General features: G+C 45.7%; 1 protein-coding gene across 19 annotated transcripts in view; it reads right to left on the bottom strand.

Annotated features, from left to right (window-relative positions):
- ldb3a (LIM domain binding 3a) overlaps positions 1-17,284 on the bottom strand; it is a 40,894-nt gene that overhangs the window by 5,520 nt on the left and 18,090 nt on the right. For 5 of the 19 annotated variants that reach the window (XM_076975113.1, XM_076975112.1, XM_076975114.1 and 2 more), the window contains exons 4-9: positions 17,155-17,230; positions 16,514-16,779; positions 11,322-11,488; positions 10,917-10,953; positions 1,588-1,644; positions 25-251 (exon numbers count right to left, since the gene is read on the bottom strand). In XM_076975113.1, the coding sequence (XP_076831228.1) occupies positions 25-251; positions 1,588-1,644; positions 10,917-10,953; positions 11,322-11,488; positions 16,514-16,779; positions 17,155-17,230 (830 nt within the window). Of the gene's footprint in view, positions 1-24; positions 252-1,587; positions 1,645-3,710; positions 3,843-4,310; positions 4,488-5,411; positions 5,550-9,022; positions 10,292-10,916; positions 10,954-11,321; positions 11,489-13,581; positions 13,783-14,693; positions 14,717-16,513; positions 16,780-17,154; positions 17,231-17,284 lie in introns of those variants that run through there. The other 14 variants (XM_076975115.1, XM_076975119.1, XM_076975121.1 and 11 more) reach the window with 14 other exon arrangements.

Below are 17,284 nucleotides of genomic sequence, written 5' to 3' on the forward strand. Positions count from 1 at the left end.
TGTGTATTTGTGAACGTGGGCTACCTGGGCCGGTGGGATATGCTGTAGGCACAATGCTGGCGGTGCTGACCACTTTAGGGGGTGGCGGACCTACAGGGATTTGGATGGAACTGTGCTGCATGGGTGGAGGCTGGTGCATGGGTGGAGGCTGGTGCATGGGTGGAGGCTGGTGCATGGGTGGAGGCTGGTACATGGGTGGAGGCTGGTACATGGCTGGAGGCTGGTGCATGGGTGGAGGCTGTATATAGGGACTGGAAGAAAAGTTTTGAGAACCTGTGTGACCTCCTTTCAGTGCAAATTCAAATCTTGTAATCTAATATTAGCCAGCAATGTCTTTGACGTCTAAATAGCTCCAAATTAAACATTTATTTGTCTATTTAGTGTTAAATACACTAATGCCTTTGCACATCCTGAGCACAAAGCTAAAATTTCTGAAGGATATCTCTTTAAGAGAAGGTCCAGGTGTGACAATACCTTACCTGACTTTTCCCCTTCATCAGAAAAATGTTTTAACGCAAACGTTAGTGTTGTTTTTAAGCTGAGACCCAGAGAGAGACAAAGAGAGACAGCCTGGTATCAAAGAGACAGTGTTAGAAGAGAGAGCCTCCATTGCCACAGTGAAATAGACAGCACGGTACTTTTACACATATAGAACGGTCAGAAAGGGTTAAAACACAAAAGGTTAAAGGAATATCATAAAAGCATAAGTATTCTCCTCAGAGTCAGTGTGCTGGAAACAGAGAAGTAAGGACAGGTTGGTTATTCCCGGTGAGGCAGGAACTCTACCACAAGTCACAGAGAGTGGGAGACAGAGAGAGGAGTGAGGGAAAGAGGGAGACAGAGAGAGGGGGAGTGAGGGAAAGAGTGAGACAGAGAGAGAAGGAGTGAAACAGAGAGAAGGAGTGAGGGAAAGAGTGAGACAGAGAGAGGAGTGAGGGAAAAAGGGAGACAGAGAGAGTGGGAGTGAGGGAAAGAGTGAGACAGAGAGAGAAGTAGTGAGGGAAAGAGGGAGACAGAGAGAGGAGGAGTGAGGGAAAGAGTGAGACAGAGAGAGAAGGAGTGAAACAGAGAGAAGGAGTGAGGGAAAGAGGGAGACAGAGAGAGTGGGAGGGAGGGAAAGAGTGAGAAAGAGAGAGAAGGAGTGAGGGAAAGAGTGAGACAGAGAGAGAAGGAGTGAGGGAAAGAGTGAGACAGAGAGAAGGAGTGAAACAGAGAGAAGGAGTGAGGGAAAGAGGGAGACAGAGAGAGTGGGAGGGAGGGAAAGAGTGAGACAGAGAGAGAAGAAGTGAGGGAAAGAGGGAGACAGAGAGAGAAGGAGTGAGGGAAAGAGTGAGACAGAGAGAGAAGAAGTGAGGGAAAGAGGGAGACAGAGAGAGAAGAAGTGAGGGAAAGAGGGAGACAGAGAGAGGAGGAGTGAGGGAAAGAGGGAGACAGAGAGAGGAGGAGTGAGGGAAAGAAGGAGAAAGAGAGAGGAGGAGTGAGGGAAAGAAGGAGAAAGAGAGAGGAGGAGTGAGGGAAAGAAGGAGAAAGAGAGAGAGGGAGTGAGGGAAAGAAGGAGGTGGATGAAATGCTGGGTCTCGCCGGTACCTGGGGCCGAAGTTTTGGTACTGTGATCTATAACCAGAGGCAGACTGCATCATGAAGCTACAATGTGAAAGCAAGAAGGAGAATGTGTGTGAGTGATGCAAAAAAGAGAGATAGAGAGAGAGTGAGTCAGCATCTTGAGATCTCCAGAGGAGCCATGTACACCTATAGCTGTAGCTGCTTTGAAAGACTGTACTGCACTTGGACAACTCAACAAAACAAATCATTTCCTATTAACCTGTTTTGCAGAGCAGTTTATTAAAATAGTAGTGATTAAGCACAATATCGGTGCTTTCCCCTTGTATTTAGTTGTTATGTACTGTACTGCATATGAGAAGTTATTTTTGGTTGTTGTCATCCTGCACAGTAGATCCTGCTTTGTCTCATTTGTATCCACCTCTTCTTGAGGGCAGCTCAGATGTTCATGGGAAGGTACAGTATAAGTGAACATGGCAATAAACAGATCAAAACAGAACCTACAGAAACCATGCACACTCTCTACCTCCAGACCTGAACAAACATATACTGGTTTGCCCATCTAAGTAAGGTTGTTAAGCTATGAGCATAAAAATGTCAAATGATTCCTGCATTGCTGACAAAAAGGCCTCAGTTTCAGGCCGATGACACACAGGTGAAATGTTACTTGGAGCAGTGGGCATCAAAAACAGTCCAGCCAACCGCTAGATGATCGGAGCTGATCGATCATTCATGATGTAAAACGGCACTAGCACTGTGACGGGAAGCGGCCCTGACGGCACGTGCACAAGTGGACCCCTCAGTGTCCCGTTTGCACATAAAGACATATTGTTGAGGACTGGGTCATCAGAAGGGAAGAATTTTAATAAAAATGTATTTATTTTTTTTCTGTGAAGCTCTACTTCAGATAAAGACACTAAACTTTCAACTCTTAAAACTCAAATCTTACCATTTATGAATCAAGCTTATTTTTTTTTAAGACTTTGACAAATGTAACTCCTGTCCACACAACATCAAGCGGCAGCAGGCCATCGTGCTGGGTGAAGCGCTACATCTGCCTCCGTCACTACACAGGAACGCCGCAGTCTGTGGAGGTGGAGCTGCTCTGGGTGGAGCTGCTCCAGCAGCAGCTAGCGTCTCCGCTCACCTGACCCACCCGTTTGGATTCGGACAGGTCAGATGAGACTTGCAAAAGTAAAAGTTTTCCCGTACACAGAATCTATTGACCTCGTTAGGTTTCACGGTGTACGGAGATGCTGGTTAATGTCGGGGTGAGCATGCAGGGTGCGGGGGGGACGTGCAGAGTGAACGTTGGTGAGCATGGGATGGAGGACCTCTGCACTACGTTCACTCTCACTGTCACACTGAATACAGTCGCTGTGAAATACGGTACCACTTCACATCACGAAGCAGCCAGGGTAACATTATGTCATAAAGACGTCATATCATAAAAACTGTTGCTGTGCTCTTTCTTGGCCATAAAAATGATTTGAAGGTTGAGTGCTTAAAAAGTATTTGTGGTTAAGTATAAGATATATCAAACTAAATATGTGGACATGAGAATATTGACTGAATAAAGAAGGGTCATTTTTGACGTAGAGCGTGGAATTTAAGCTCTTAACAGAGACAACCAAACCTGCTTGTGTGTCCTACACCCTCACAGGCCATGCTCACAATCTATGCAGCCTCTATTTGGAGTTTGATTAGTCATGACTGGACTGGTGATTGGAAATATGCAGGCAGACATCTGGGTTACACGGGTCAGTTCCTGACAGAGGCCTGATTGGTTAAACTCCACAGTTACTGGCTCGTGTCATTCTGTTATTCCATATCTTTGTGGTCTGTCTTATGGCTTCTTGCAGAGCAAAACACAGCTTAGTGCCAAAGCTGTACATCAACCTCCTCAACCTCGTAGTCCATCTTAGGATGATACCATAAATGAAGGAAGACCGTCTGCGACAAGGCATAACGTGGACTAAAATGTGAAGAATACGAATCGCTTCTTCCTTCCAGAGTCTAAAAGCATTTTGCACCCGGCAGGTGGGAAACAGGCGCGGAGAAATGAAGCCTCGGCCCCGTATCCCAGCATCCTCTGCCACTCTGCACCCCCTCCCCCTTTCGAGCGTGCTTGGCCAGGCGTGCGTCTGTACCTCGGGGGCTTCACTTTTCCCGAGGGGAGCACGGGCTTGCGCTTGGGCAAGGCGCGGGTGCGGAAGTGCGGCGTGATAGACAGGGCCTCCAGCGCGGACGTGGGTGGTGGCCCTTTCTGGTGGGCGTGGTTTCTTAACGAGAGCCAGTGGAACAGGCATGAAAGAGTGACTGGGGTTGGACTCAGGGTCCCTTCACTTTTTACCAACACCAACACATCCTTCTCTAGGGGGAAATGTGTGGGGCATCATTACCAGACATTAGCACTGAGATCACGTAGGGTTACTACTATGGGGAAACATTTTGTGAATAACTTTTGCTGTTCTGACATGTATGGTATATTTGGAGAAAATCTGGAGTGACAACTGGTCTCTATTAGTCTGGAGTTACAAGTCTGTTCAGTTAAGAACCCTACTCCTCCGTCCTGCCATCACAGTAGTGTAAAACAGACACCGCCATGGCTGGAAATTTGTATTAGTCTTCCACTTAAACAAGAGAATGAGAATAGTGACAGCAAGTCAGGTCATTTTAGACAACGTCCCAACTGGGTTAAAGAAGGAATGGAGATTGGAAGGGGGGGGGGGGGGGTGAGTGGGGAGTACCTAGATTGAGTAGACAAAGCAGTTGAAATAGTTGAGGCTGCCAGAGACAGGTGGCGGGGTCCACCTGGGGAAACAGCAGGGGCTGCAGGTGTCTCGATGGTCTCGGGGGCCTTGGGGGCCTCCGGGGCCACAGGGACAAGGGGAGATACAGGCTGTGGCTTAGGGGGCGCCACTGAGCTGCAGAACACAGAGTAGAGTCATGAAAGCCAGTGGAGCAGTGACGGGTGAGGAAACCACCTGACTAACGGCAACGTTACGGCCTCTGGTCTAACGCACGCCATGCCCCAGACCCCCCCGTTGTTCGGGATCTATAAAAGTGTGCAAGAGTCCAGGGCCATCGCCTCCGGGCTTCCTTCAAACCGAACTGAACACATTTGCATTTGTTCTGCCGCACACACGGTCTGATTCCTGCAAAGACCAATGGGCACACGGCGTACTGAAAAGGAGCTGAATGGAGATTGATCCTGTAACTCAAAACACATCAGCAACGCAGCAGCACAAAGACGGTCATACGCTGGTTAGGCTCCTAGGGAGCGTCTGTAGCAGTGCAGGACACTTACAGTATGGGAGGAGCAGCAGCAAACCGACACTTTTGTTGCTGTTAAGGTTAGTGCTGAACATGTTAGAGGCACAGATAATAGGTTACAGCATTATTTGGACTGGAGGAATGGCTCTCAACCGCAATGGAGATGCTCTCTGTTCTAACACAGCGATTTAAATGGCCAAGTTCCCACTTAGACTCGTCTCTTAATTGAAAAGGTAGAGGAAAACTCCACTTACAGAGCACAAAGATATAAACTATTTACAGAGCAAATCAGAATAACTGGAGATCATAGTCATATTCAGAATGTCAGAACACATTAATTACAGACATGTCTAATATATTTTAGTATGATCCTTGGATTTTGTGATTAATCACATCTATAACCTACTGAACTGAATACTCATGTTTTCTAAAATATGTACACATATAGAAATATTTACATTATGAAATCCAACATCAAACACAAACTATTTTCACACAACACTCATGCCCGAGCTGAGGCAGTCAGTTACATAGCAGTACACGGAGCAACAAAACTCAAGAGCATGCAGCATTACCTGTCCCAGGTAAGGTCTCTAGAGGCGGGTTCTGGAGTGTGCCCAGCATCAGGCCCAGGCACCTGATTCGCTAGCTGCAGCTCATTTGCAAGCTGATTGGGCAAAGCTGCCGTGCTAGGCGGAGCGACAGGCGCTGTGCTGGTGGAGACAAGAGCATGCTTGACAGCCATACTGGATAGAGGGTTAGGTTGCATAGAATACATTATACAGACAAGTCATGTATGTAGACAAACAGCAGCCCCGAGTCAGGGTGTCTGCACATGGTCACACGACACGCTGGAGTCGACATGCTCGGATCAGAGAGGTCATTTCTGCAAGGCAACGACCTCGATCTCATGCAGACTAGAAGCATCAGTGTTACTCAGCCCAGTACTAGGATGTCTGTCGGGGGGAAGCAGGGAAACAGGAAAGAGGATGAGAGAAGATTTTTATTTATTTCATTTTTTAGATCTATATTGATTCAGAAACCAAATCAAACAGAGGAATTTTAGTAGCCTAATCAGATAATATATTTACAGCTTCGAGGAAATTGGTGACCTGCTCTAGGCTACCCGATGGTGTGTGGGTGGAGGTGGGGCACTCTCTGACGTTCCCCACCTCCCCCCATAACACTGTAGAAAATGCACCTCTCCATGGACAATATGTCCACATTCCTCAGAGTCTCTGGCCCTGCCTCGAGGACTTTATCTTACCTCACAGGTTTTCACTGGGGTTTAGGTCAGGGGACCAGGCCATTGCAAAAACCCAAGTCACTTGTGCTAGGTTCTGGAGGAAAGCACGGGACCCGTGACCTGTTGGGAGACCCAGTGCTGACACACACAAACTGACACGTGTGATGACTGGAGAACTGCTCTGCCTCTCTAACCATGTAAAGGAAGAAAAACATACATCATCTTTTCCAAAATTCAACATCACTTCTCCGTTTTTTTATTTTTTAAACTGCTTACTTTGATAAAAGCATAGATTCCTCCCCTTTGTTAAGCTAATAAATAATAGCACATTTCCACAGCTATTTTTAGCACTTCTTTACATAGGGTGGCCATAACGCCTGAAGCTTTTTAGCAATAATTCACTTTATCAGGTGCACAAACTGACACGAAAGAGCTACTGAAAGCTCCATCCATCACGGCTGGACAGGAGCTCACTGAATGACTTCATAGCTACATGAAATATAGACCCATCTCAATACAGCAGTACATCCTGAAGTGTTCAAATATATCTAAGCCTCTAGATATATACACTATAAGCCTCAAATAAGCAGAAGTGCAGGATGAACATGAATCAGGCGTGTGTGAGGTGGCAGACATAACTGCACCTGTAGTAGATAAACATTTTTTTACTCAGATGGACGGACTACAAACTTTAATCCTGTTGGTATAAAAAAAAGCATTAAAGATTCAGATGGACAGGTGCAGACATGAGTGGTGAAACACAGTGTTGAAGGAGCCCTGGCCCTGCAGGTGAGAGGCAGGCAGCTAGCAGCAGCAGGCCTGGTGGTGGTGGGATGATGGCTGACCCCTCCTCTCTCAAACACAGAACCACCTCTCTCAGTTCCCCACGCTTTTCCAGCCCAGCTCCCCAGACGTGAAAGGTATATCGGGTTTGATTTCATCAGAGATGGTGGTTACGGAGTGTTCACAAAGTGCTTTTATGCTACAGGCATGTAACATGTTGGTCTTGCTTGACTACATGTGTGAAGGAGGAGTGGTTTTGGAGGCGGAGGGTATACACACGTGAAGACAGCAGTGAGGAAGTGCGGAGGTTTTACTAACCTGCCACAGCATCTTTGTAGACCTCAATGTTCTTACTAATACTACTTTGCAGAGACTGACTCTCAACCTTCTTATTACTACTATACCATCGCCATCTCTCTCTCCCTCTCTCTCTCTCTCGTTCGCTCGCTCGCACGCACGCACACACAGAGCAAACAAAAATTGTCTGACAGGGCATACATGAGCAAGATGGCCATAAAAGAAAGACAAACATGAGCTCATCATGATACAGACACAGCAGATGTCCTTCACTAATAATAGCCAGCTACCAGGAGATAATAATAAACAAGAATAACCATAGGAAATTATATACATCAAATAACATTGAATGGTTAAAAAGTAGTTATTGATGATTTCCAAATATTATATGTATATATTGTGTACAGTATACTTATGGTATACAGCACACAAGGGGACAAGAGTCATTTTGGCAAGGTGCTGCCACCTGCTGGCAAATTGTGTGCATCAAACCAGTGAATGTGTTTGTGGTGAGTTAAATCAGTCATGTGCTTGTCCTAGTTCACTGGTGTGTCTGTTTAATCAAAGAGCGTGCTGATTCTACTGAACATGCTGTTTACTCGCTCGTACTGGCTTTGCCAATATTACATCACTCCTCCTCTCCTGCTTACGCCACTCAGATATCAAGATAATCTTCTGAATAAAGAATGTGGTCAAATCCAAGACATGGTTGTCATGATACCGACAATGGAAAACCTTTCAGCAAGAGTCAGTGGTGATACAAGGTTGGGCAGTAACAAGGAGTTGGGCAGACTGAATCATTTTTGAGTTTTTGTAAATTTTGTCCTATAATTTTTGTAAATACCAAATAAATATTGTGTATTCCATTTTATTTTTTATCGTAACAGTATCTGGTTGCTAGTGCAATGTGTCTGTTTTATCTTTGAGTAGGGATGTAAGAGATATTATAACTCTTCGTGCTGAATTATGGTTATGTAACATATAGAGGAGTTAAAGTTTCACTGACAAAATAAAGCCTAATGAATGAATGATGGGGTTATGGTTAATTTAAGGTTACATTTGAACTATAAAAATGAAGGAAACCTTGGCATAGGAACTCAAACCTTTAAAACCACCACTATTCAGGTGTTTGGAAATGGAATGCTGTACACACACACACACATACACACACACACACACACACAGCCCACAGCCATAAAAGACCAAGCCTGGATCAATTTTCCATTATCCAATGACAAGACTTAAAACAGGTAAGAAAATCATATATTTAATTAATTATATTAACAACAAGCTCCATGAAACTAGGGATGCCTGATATAACAGCAGCCATGCCAAAACCTTAAGGGAGACCCTACGACTGAGGAAGGTGACCAAAACTCGCTTCTACGCTCCATTGCTATGTGCTAATATTAAAACATGATTTTTTTTTGTAGTGAACTTAGTGAACTAATTACACAGCAAGCGATAAAACCAGACATGAAAGTACATTTAAACATGTATTAAGTGTGACTTAATAAACATTAACCAAAAGAACATGAGGATGAGGGTGAAGTCTGCTATACTGCATAAGTATGATGATGAAGAGAACGAACGATAAAGGACAAGAGGGGGACCAGTCATCAATAGACACAAATACTGCAGCGAAATCATACGCTCTACCCAGCATGCACTGCATGCAAATAGGGGCTGGAGAGGAGGCTCAGAGGAAGTGGGGAAAAGCCCAAGGTGGAACAGGATGAGGGTGGCCAGGCAGTTAGCAGAGGCAGCCATTTTAGCCAAACACCACACAGTCCAGCCATCAACATCCCATGGTACAGCCCAATATCACTGCCCTATGTGACAACCACAAGCAGAATTACCTTAGTGAAAAGGTCCTGGAACGTACACCACTGTCTCTACTCCCACATACAGACTTCTTTCTTGCTTTTATTATGTCTTTGGCTGGAAGGACGTACAGGTGTCCAGCGACGTGGAGGTCTTATGGTTACCCTCACATTTCCTCTGAGCCACAACACTTCTACAGAAAAGTTATCTCCGGTTGAACTAAACTAATATGTAAATGTGTAAGCTTAGCTCCTTTCTCTAAAGGATACAGAGGTAAATGGAACAGGTGGAGAAAACTTCCCCAGAAATCCTGAATGTTGGAATGAAATGAGATTGTCTTTGCTAAACTGTAATAAGACTCAGCACTTTAAAATATTTATCATGCAAATTATTATTTTGCAAGTCCTCAGTGCCCATCATCATCTCAGATGACCTTGCAGAGCGTTACCAAAAAGTTCCTTGAAGAACCAGAGATGTCTAAAGTTGTCAAACACTCGGTAACAATTTGTGTTCAAACTGTAAGCAATTTAAGCGACGGCAGTCACTTTTATTTAAGGTCTGCAAGAGGGAAGTGAAGGTATGAGGGAATGAGTCTGCAGTGCACTGTGTGTTGTTATTGTTGTTATGACCAGTGTTTTAGTTCAAGCCAAATCATAATAGCTTTTCCACTCTCGTTCTGCTCAGCAAAAAGCAGCATTCCTTCAGTACAGGACTTCACCCAAACACCGTTACTCTCCTCTTAAATTCATCCAGTTCACATTTGCAGACCTAAATGGTTCCGATTATGATCAATCAACAAGCAAAAATAAATAAATAACAGAATAACAAAACAAAACAAAGAAAATCCCAAGCAATGTGCCCACAAGCATCCCAAGAGGTTTGATTCTCAGCTTTTATTCACTAAATTACTTGTGTACAGGGACAGCGTGAGGAAGAGAAGACATGGCTGCCACGACATTCCACAGAACAGAATACAACCAAAACACAGCACAGTGTGAGTAGCAAGCTGAACTCAGAAATCTGTCCATGTGATGGTAACGAACAAGCCTCGGCTCTCTTGCCAACAATCCTATCTCTCTCTCTCCCTCTCTTTCTCCCTCCCTCTCCCTCTCTCCCCCTCTCTCCCTCCCTCCCTCACTCAACACATACAATGCCTGTCTGCTTTCCAGACTGATGCCTCCTGTCTACTGCTGCCCGCGCTGCCCCATTTACCCAGCTAGGTTTAGGATTTGGGCGGACAAGCCATTGTGCCAGTGTTTCAGTTTAGCATAACGAGGGCCTTTCGCTTCCGACTCAAACCTTTCCCTGTGGCCGTGAAGAGAGGAGAGACAGAGCGGGAGAGAGAGAAAGAGGAAGAGAAAGGAGAAAAATGAATAAGGTGCCATGACCCCCTCCCTCACATACACACAGATCTGCATGTGTTAAATGCCTCCTGGAGTGTGACTCAATCCTGAACCTGCACTACTGCAGAAACCAAACTACTGCTCTTACACAAAGCAAAGCACAGCACAGTTCATTTATACAGCGCTTTATACAACAGCGGCTGTCACAAAGCAGCTTTACATATGTCCGGGTCCAAGCCCCAGTACACAGTTACACGTGACATCCGTGAGACTGCATTACTGTAGATGTGAAGAGGTCTAGGGTGAGCACTGAACATGTGCTCACTACAAGATGCTTCATGTAAGACTCACAAAATCCATGTGTGTGGAGCATGAGAGGGTTTTGTCGATTTGCCCGAATTTAGCTTTGTTGTTTAGCTTCAAGTTCAGCACAGAGAGGAGTCGGACTAGAGGGTCTGGGTGATGGGGAGTTGTGATCAAACACAAACTCTTCTACTCAGCCGCTCACTGTTTAAAGTGGGGCACCGAGTCTGGCTCTCATCACCAAACCACAGTGTTACCACCAGACGCTGCTGCTAGCTGCTTACCTCGACCGTCTCAGAGCCTCCTCATCCGGGTCTTGCACTGCAGAGGAGCAGAATTAGAGGAGAAGAGAAGAACATCAGGGAATAAGCTCACTGCTGAGCAAGGAGGAGGTCATTAGAACAGCAAAGTCCAGCAATTAGGAACTTCATCAGTATTTACTGTGACCTATTTCTCAATGTCTCACCTGTTTCTCATCTCATTTGCTGAGTTCTAAATGATCCAGCCCAAACGCAAACCCTGGGGGAAGCCCCACTGGGTTGTCTTCACCCTAACACACCTGTTTCAACTTAATACCTGGATCATTTAGAAAGAGGCATATGAGATCTAGGGCTTCCAGCAAGCGTGAGACAGGAGAAGTGAGTGAACACAAGGCCGTGAGTCTTGCCGAGTGTGGACAGCAGACTCACAGTATTCAGTGCCGGTGATGTGGGCGAGGACACGGAAAGACTTGGACTGCATCTGGGCGGCTCTTTGGGCCCACTTGGCAGGGCCCATCCCCTGGTTCTCTCTGGGGACCACGGCCTGATACACTGGAGAAGTACTGTCTATAACACGGTCTTTAACGCGCAGACTACTGCAACCACAGAGAGAGCCGCAAATGTAAAACACACACACGCCTCGGCCTGCGCAGCTCGAGGTCTAGGTGAGTGTACTGGGTGATCTGTGCAACGATTGTATTGCGATATATGTAAGAAATATGTCATCTGAAACCGCTGAGGAGTTTATGCAGGTAGCGGTGAGGTGATTGTGCTGTTCGGCGTGTGTTGCTTCTGTTGTTGTGCGTTTCTGATCGGCACATTGAGAAGCGTGTGGGGAGAAGAGAGCATCCTGTAGCTGAAGCTCTCTCACACACACACACACACACACACACACACACACACACACACGAGTGGAAAGACATGGGGAGTGACCTGTCCAAACAGCAGAAGCTTGCCTAAAGCATCACTACTAATACAAACATCAGTTTAAGAACAACCTCATGCCCAGAAGGATGACAGAGCAGACATCTAACATATAAGACAAAAGCTAAATCTACAGAATCACAGTTTACACCAAAGACACAGACAGACTGATGCCCATCTCAACAGGAACTCCTTAAATAATCTAAACCTCTAAACTAATCTAAATCTAAAACTCTAACTTTTCAGAAAATTATGACTGATGAACTAATTATGGCGACTGATATCTGGTCATGGACATTATCGGAGCCAGGATGCCAACTCAGGGATCTCTACAGACCAGTCAACAGGGAAAAGCAGGAAAGAAGGAGATAGAAGTGAGGAGATTTTGAGGTGAATGGATATGTACAAGAGGGAAACACAAAGGGATAGACAGCACAGACACTGTGTTGGTATAGGATGGCTGAATCAAAGGGGCGGGGCAATGCCATGGACGAACGCAAGGGGACAGGCCGAATGTGCAACGTGATGGTGACTGGTCCAATAGGTAGCTGGACAGATGGACATGGACATTCAGTCTGACGAGGACATTTCGACAGGAAGATTTCGCTCCAACTTTTACTAAGGAGCTATACCTCTACAAAATAGCAGCATTTTCAAAGCAAAACGTGCAATATATATGGTGATGTATGTCCAAAAAGAACACAAGAGGTTTTATAGCTGATCCTTCCTGTTCATGTATGTTCAACCAAAGCTCCATTAGAAACAATTTACAATCATCTATGAAACCTTTTGGTCATTGTTATTTTAATTTTACAAATCTAATTAATCTAATTAATTCCACTTAGAAATAACATATATTGTAGTTGTCACAACGCCAGCCACCTACCGGTACCGTCAACACATCGGTGGCAGTGCACGTGTTTGGCGTTGTGTTTATGTTCCGACACTTTGTTCCTGTATTTGGTCCCCTCAGGGAGTGTGTGTTGTACCTTATTGTAACACAACCCCCCCCCCCATTATGCCATTATGTTTAGCCTTAAATAAGCCTTGTTTAGTTCCATGAACGATGTCAGCCTTTGTTACGCGGCTTTTTTATGTTCCCTTTAGTTTTCATCCTGTCACGGTACAGCCCCTGACCCCTCCCCTTTGGGCGTGTGTTTGTGTTGTCTACGTCTAGTCGTCTGCATCTGTGGATCTTCGTGGGGATTTAAGTGTGTGAGTGATTTATGTTCCACATGCGCTGTCTGCGCTCATTTGTGTTTAATAAAGTAACGTTTGTGCAAAAGGAAATAGGACTCCGTGCCTCGTCTTTGCCTACACACCCTACGTCACACATCCATTTCCATTAAACGCTCCAGCTGGAGACCTGCGCCGTCGCTGCCTTCCTTGTTTATCTGCTTGTTCTTCGCTCATGACAGTTGTACTCCAATGACAACAAACATTCTCCCAACATCAACACAGATTAATAAAGCAAACCTTCATAAACATTTATATATAAAGGCCTTCGGTTCTTCTGTGTATGGACCCTAGCTACACATACAGGTCACCAAGCACTTAACTCTCCAATTTGGCATTATTAAAATAAAAAGTAAAAGAGAGAGAGAGAGAGAGAGAGAGAGAGAGATCCTGATTTAGACATCTAGGTACAGATCATTGCACATAGCAGCAGCCTGATCAAGCAGGACTAATAGATGAGCACAGAGGGGGAGGACAGCTCATGCAAGCGGAAGAGGAGGGTGAGGAGGTGCAGGAGGAGGTGTCTTACCCAGACATCTCGGCACCCCTGGCCTGAGACTGGCCAGCGATGGCATCCATAATAGCATCCTGGGAGTACATGCTAATGGGGGTGTTGTACTGGGCGTGGATGATGGTAGCCTTGCCTCCAGGGCCCTTCACCTCTATGGGCTTGTTGGTGGAGAGAGCAGTGTCCTTCAGGGCAATGGGGTTGAAAGGGGGGATGAACTCACTGTGGTGGTGGTGGTGGTGGTGGTGGAGGTTGGGGTTATTGTGGTGGGGGAGGTGGTGGGAAAGAGAGAGGAAGGGAGGGTGAATTGCGGGGCGAGAGAGGCGGAGGAGTGGTGCAGGGGCGATGGCTGGAGGAGACGGACCTCTGCGAGAGCGGACGGGCGGATGCTTTAAAGGAGCTACCCAGGACATGAGCCTGGACTCTCCCACTCACATCATCCATCACAACTAATTTTAGTTGATTTTCAATGTTTCTATTAACGTCATCTCATCTCATTTTTTTTTACAGTTAATAAAACATTGGATGAACTTAATCAAATTACAAACAAGACGACAAATGTGGTTAACCCCTGTCAGTTAAGGCCTGAAAATGACTGGCTACAAAGATCCTATAAGAATCATTACTAGCTAATCAAATTTCTAAAATAACTGCATAAGTTAACATAACCCAGCTCCTTTAAAGACCAGAAAAAAACGAACAAGACATGCACATCACATCAACTACAGACGAGATTCTTGTCACAAGCGAATGTCATCACCATGTTGGCCACTATCCATTCTCTGAATGCAAGTTTGGGATATGACAGGCATGCAGTTGCAGAGGTCATCAGGGTAGAGACCAGGTTCTTTCTGCAGGCCTTTCATTCCCGACCCCACCGAACACAGCGCAGTGCCAGGCCTCCACATAAACACGCAGTCATGAAGCTCGCGCTAGCAGAAGCCGGATCAATTCTGCTGCTTCAACTCTGCGATGCGAATGTAAGTGTTGGTAGGCAGATGCAAGGTGAGATCTGAGTATAAACGGAACGCTAGGCTACATGGCACAAGGTGCTAAACACTGCACAGGGACAATACATGATCATGCATATACACCACACACAGCACTGCAGCACCCACAGCCACTGTACTAACTTGGCAGGTGTGTTGGTAATAACCTATGCATGAAGAAGGAGAGAGTGAGTGTGAGGGAGAGAGAGAGAGAGAGAGAGAGAGAGAGAGAGAGAGAGAGAGAGAGAGAGAGAGAGAGAGAGAACATAAGTTAATGAACGTGGTCACAGTCTGATTTTGGATGTCAGGATACAGATGTCTTCCAGGGTGAAAAGCAGATTCAAAAAAAGGGAGTGATAATACAGAGGGAGACAATGTCATTACATTTGTACCATGACCACCTCTCAGAGAGAGTACGTTAACACCAGCTACCGAGTACTGGTTTAAAAATATGCATGTTTCCCTCCACCAATGCACATAAAACGAACATCTTATGGAAAACTGGACAATACCCAGAAACCGTCATCTCATCCCCAAACTAAAAGCACTCCAGGTGAAGTAGAGCTCTTATTTTCAATGCTGTCCGATTAAAGAGTTGAGAAGGGCAGAGTTGTGAAAAGCGTAAGTGAGAGACAGATGAGGAAGGGATAAACGGGTGTGATGTCTGGCAACCCGACCCCTGGCATTCCATGACCTTATATAGCGACAGCACCAACAGGTGCTCCTTCTCTCTCACCTTGGCCTTCGTGGCAACAGAGTAACTGTATCGCACTATGGTTATGGGATTCCCACTGTGCTGAATGTGACGCATTTCAGTTTTTTGTTTTTTTTTTCCTCCTGTCTTGTACTGCACTGGTCAGTTTAAACAGGCTGAGGGGTGAATAGCAGCGCATCCCCCCGTCCTGGGTGGCTGTTCCCGGCTCCCTCGTTGCGCTTTAAACTGCACTCGGATGCCGTCACTGCTTTGAAATGCTGACATTTGTCTGGGCTATGTTTGGTGAAACGGCAGACATCCCCTAGTGAGCATCAGTGTGGAAGCCTGTGTTACTGTGGACCACATAAAGCCCAAATTATGTTAGCATACCTTTAGTCCACTAACATTTTGTAGAATAGTATTAGTTTAGGTTAGAGGTCAGTGTCTAAATGTGATCTTTGAGGTGGTCCTATCATCTCATAAAGCCTCCTCAGATGTCCCACAGGGGGTCCATGAGCGGAGCACTGGAAACCTGAGAGCCCCTCGGCATTCTCACATGTTCCAAGTGGGCCCCACACACTTTACCTGACGTGTCCGCACCGTGCAGATGTCTCAGTGGTTCCCATGCGTTAGCTGAACCATCAAGATGCGCCAACATTTTTTAAAAGATCAAATATATTCACAATTTGTAGATATTTTTTACAGCATTTAAATATACAATCTAAGCAAACCTTTTTTGAAGTCAGGTATTCTAAATTTGTAAACAAATTATTAATTCCAAATAGTCAAAGTTTAGATTGTAAAATACTGACTGATCAGTCAGTAAGAAGCAGTCAGACTGCAGGGTGTTCTGGTGCATACACCCCACGGGCCCCCTGGGTGTGTGAAGTCTCCAATCACCAAAGAGGTTCGTGTGCTGGATATTTTAGGAAGCACTGTGATAACAGATGACTAACTGTTTTTTGCACTGCTGTCATCCTTCTGTTACACAACAGATGCTAGTCAGCAGCCTGGTGGGCAGACCATTAGCCCTGCGGTCTATCGTGGAATCTATGGAAACTGCATCATTTCAGGCATGAGTGTATAATTGTTGGTTAAGCTATACAACTTGAGAGCCCTTGAAATTTTGTTCTGCTGGTCAAAACTAATAATTTCACCAATGATGAGGTGTAGATTATGAGCAGGAGGCTTGTATTTCAGTGGGATTTGGAGAGGCTTACCACACCTGGCTGCTAGCACTAGCTAAGTGTCTCAACACCTGCTTACGTACCACGGTGGCTGGGCGGGACCCTGGCTTTTAGCTCTCTCTTGCTGCATGGCCATTTCTCTCAGCGTCTCAGCTGAGTAAAGGCCAATGGGGCAGTTATACTGCTGTCTGGTTTGGCCGGGGGCTGACTGGGCCCCTGGGGAAGGTGGCGATGTGGCCCTTCCTCTGCTGGACAGCGCCGCGGCCAAGCTGGGCTCCTGTTTGCTGGTGCAGTGGGAGTTTGTTTCAGCAGTGGTAGAAAGGCAGCCATTGATTTGATTAGGCTGACCCTTAAAGGGGGAGAAACATGTAGTATGGAGTGAGGGGGAAAAACTCTACACACTGCTGCAGCTGTCTAAAGCAAACCTGCAGTTTTTACGCCACTAGGGGGCATTATGAGACTTTCAAAATGGGGGAAAAAGTTAAATTGCCAAGTAAAACCAAGAGGATTTAGATACTCTCTCCCTAAGATTTAGACTTAGATACTCTCTCCCTAAGCTTTAGACTTAGATACTGTCTCCCTAAGATTTAGACTTAGATACTCTCTCCCCATCCTCGGGTTTATGTAAGCTTCACGCTGGAGACGCTGTGAGATTGGGGAACGGGATTTGCACTTGGACTGAAATACATCTTCATAATGGGTTTGATTAAACGGGCCGGTATACCTTCTGGTGGGGGATGATTGGCCCTGGATTTTCAATTCTTGGAGCAGTCATGGACACAGGGGGAGGACGCTTTGACCTGGGACACAACAGGAGACGTTCCAAGTTAAAGGAGACAAGAGTTTCTGATGAA

The sequence above is a fragment of the Brachyhypopomus gauderio genome, chromosome 15 (genome assembly GCF_052324685.1).
Source record: "Brachyhypopomus gauderio isolate BG-103 chromosome 15, BGAUD_0.2, whole genome shotgun sequence".
NCBI classification, from domain to species: domain Eukaryota; kingdom Metazoa; phylum Chordata; class Actinopteri; order Gymnotiformes; family Hypopomidae; genus Brachyhypopomus; species Brachyhypopomus gauderio.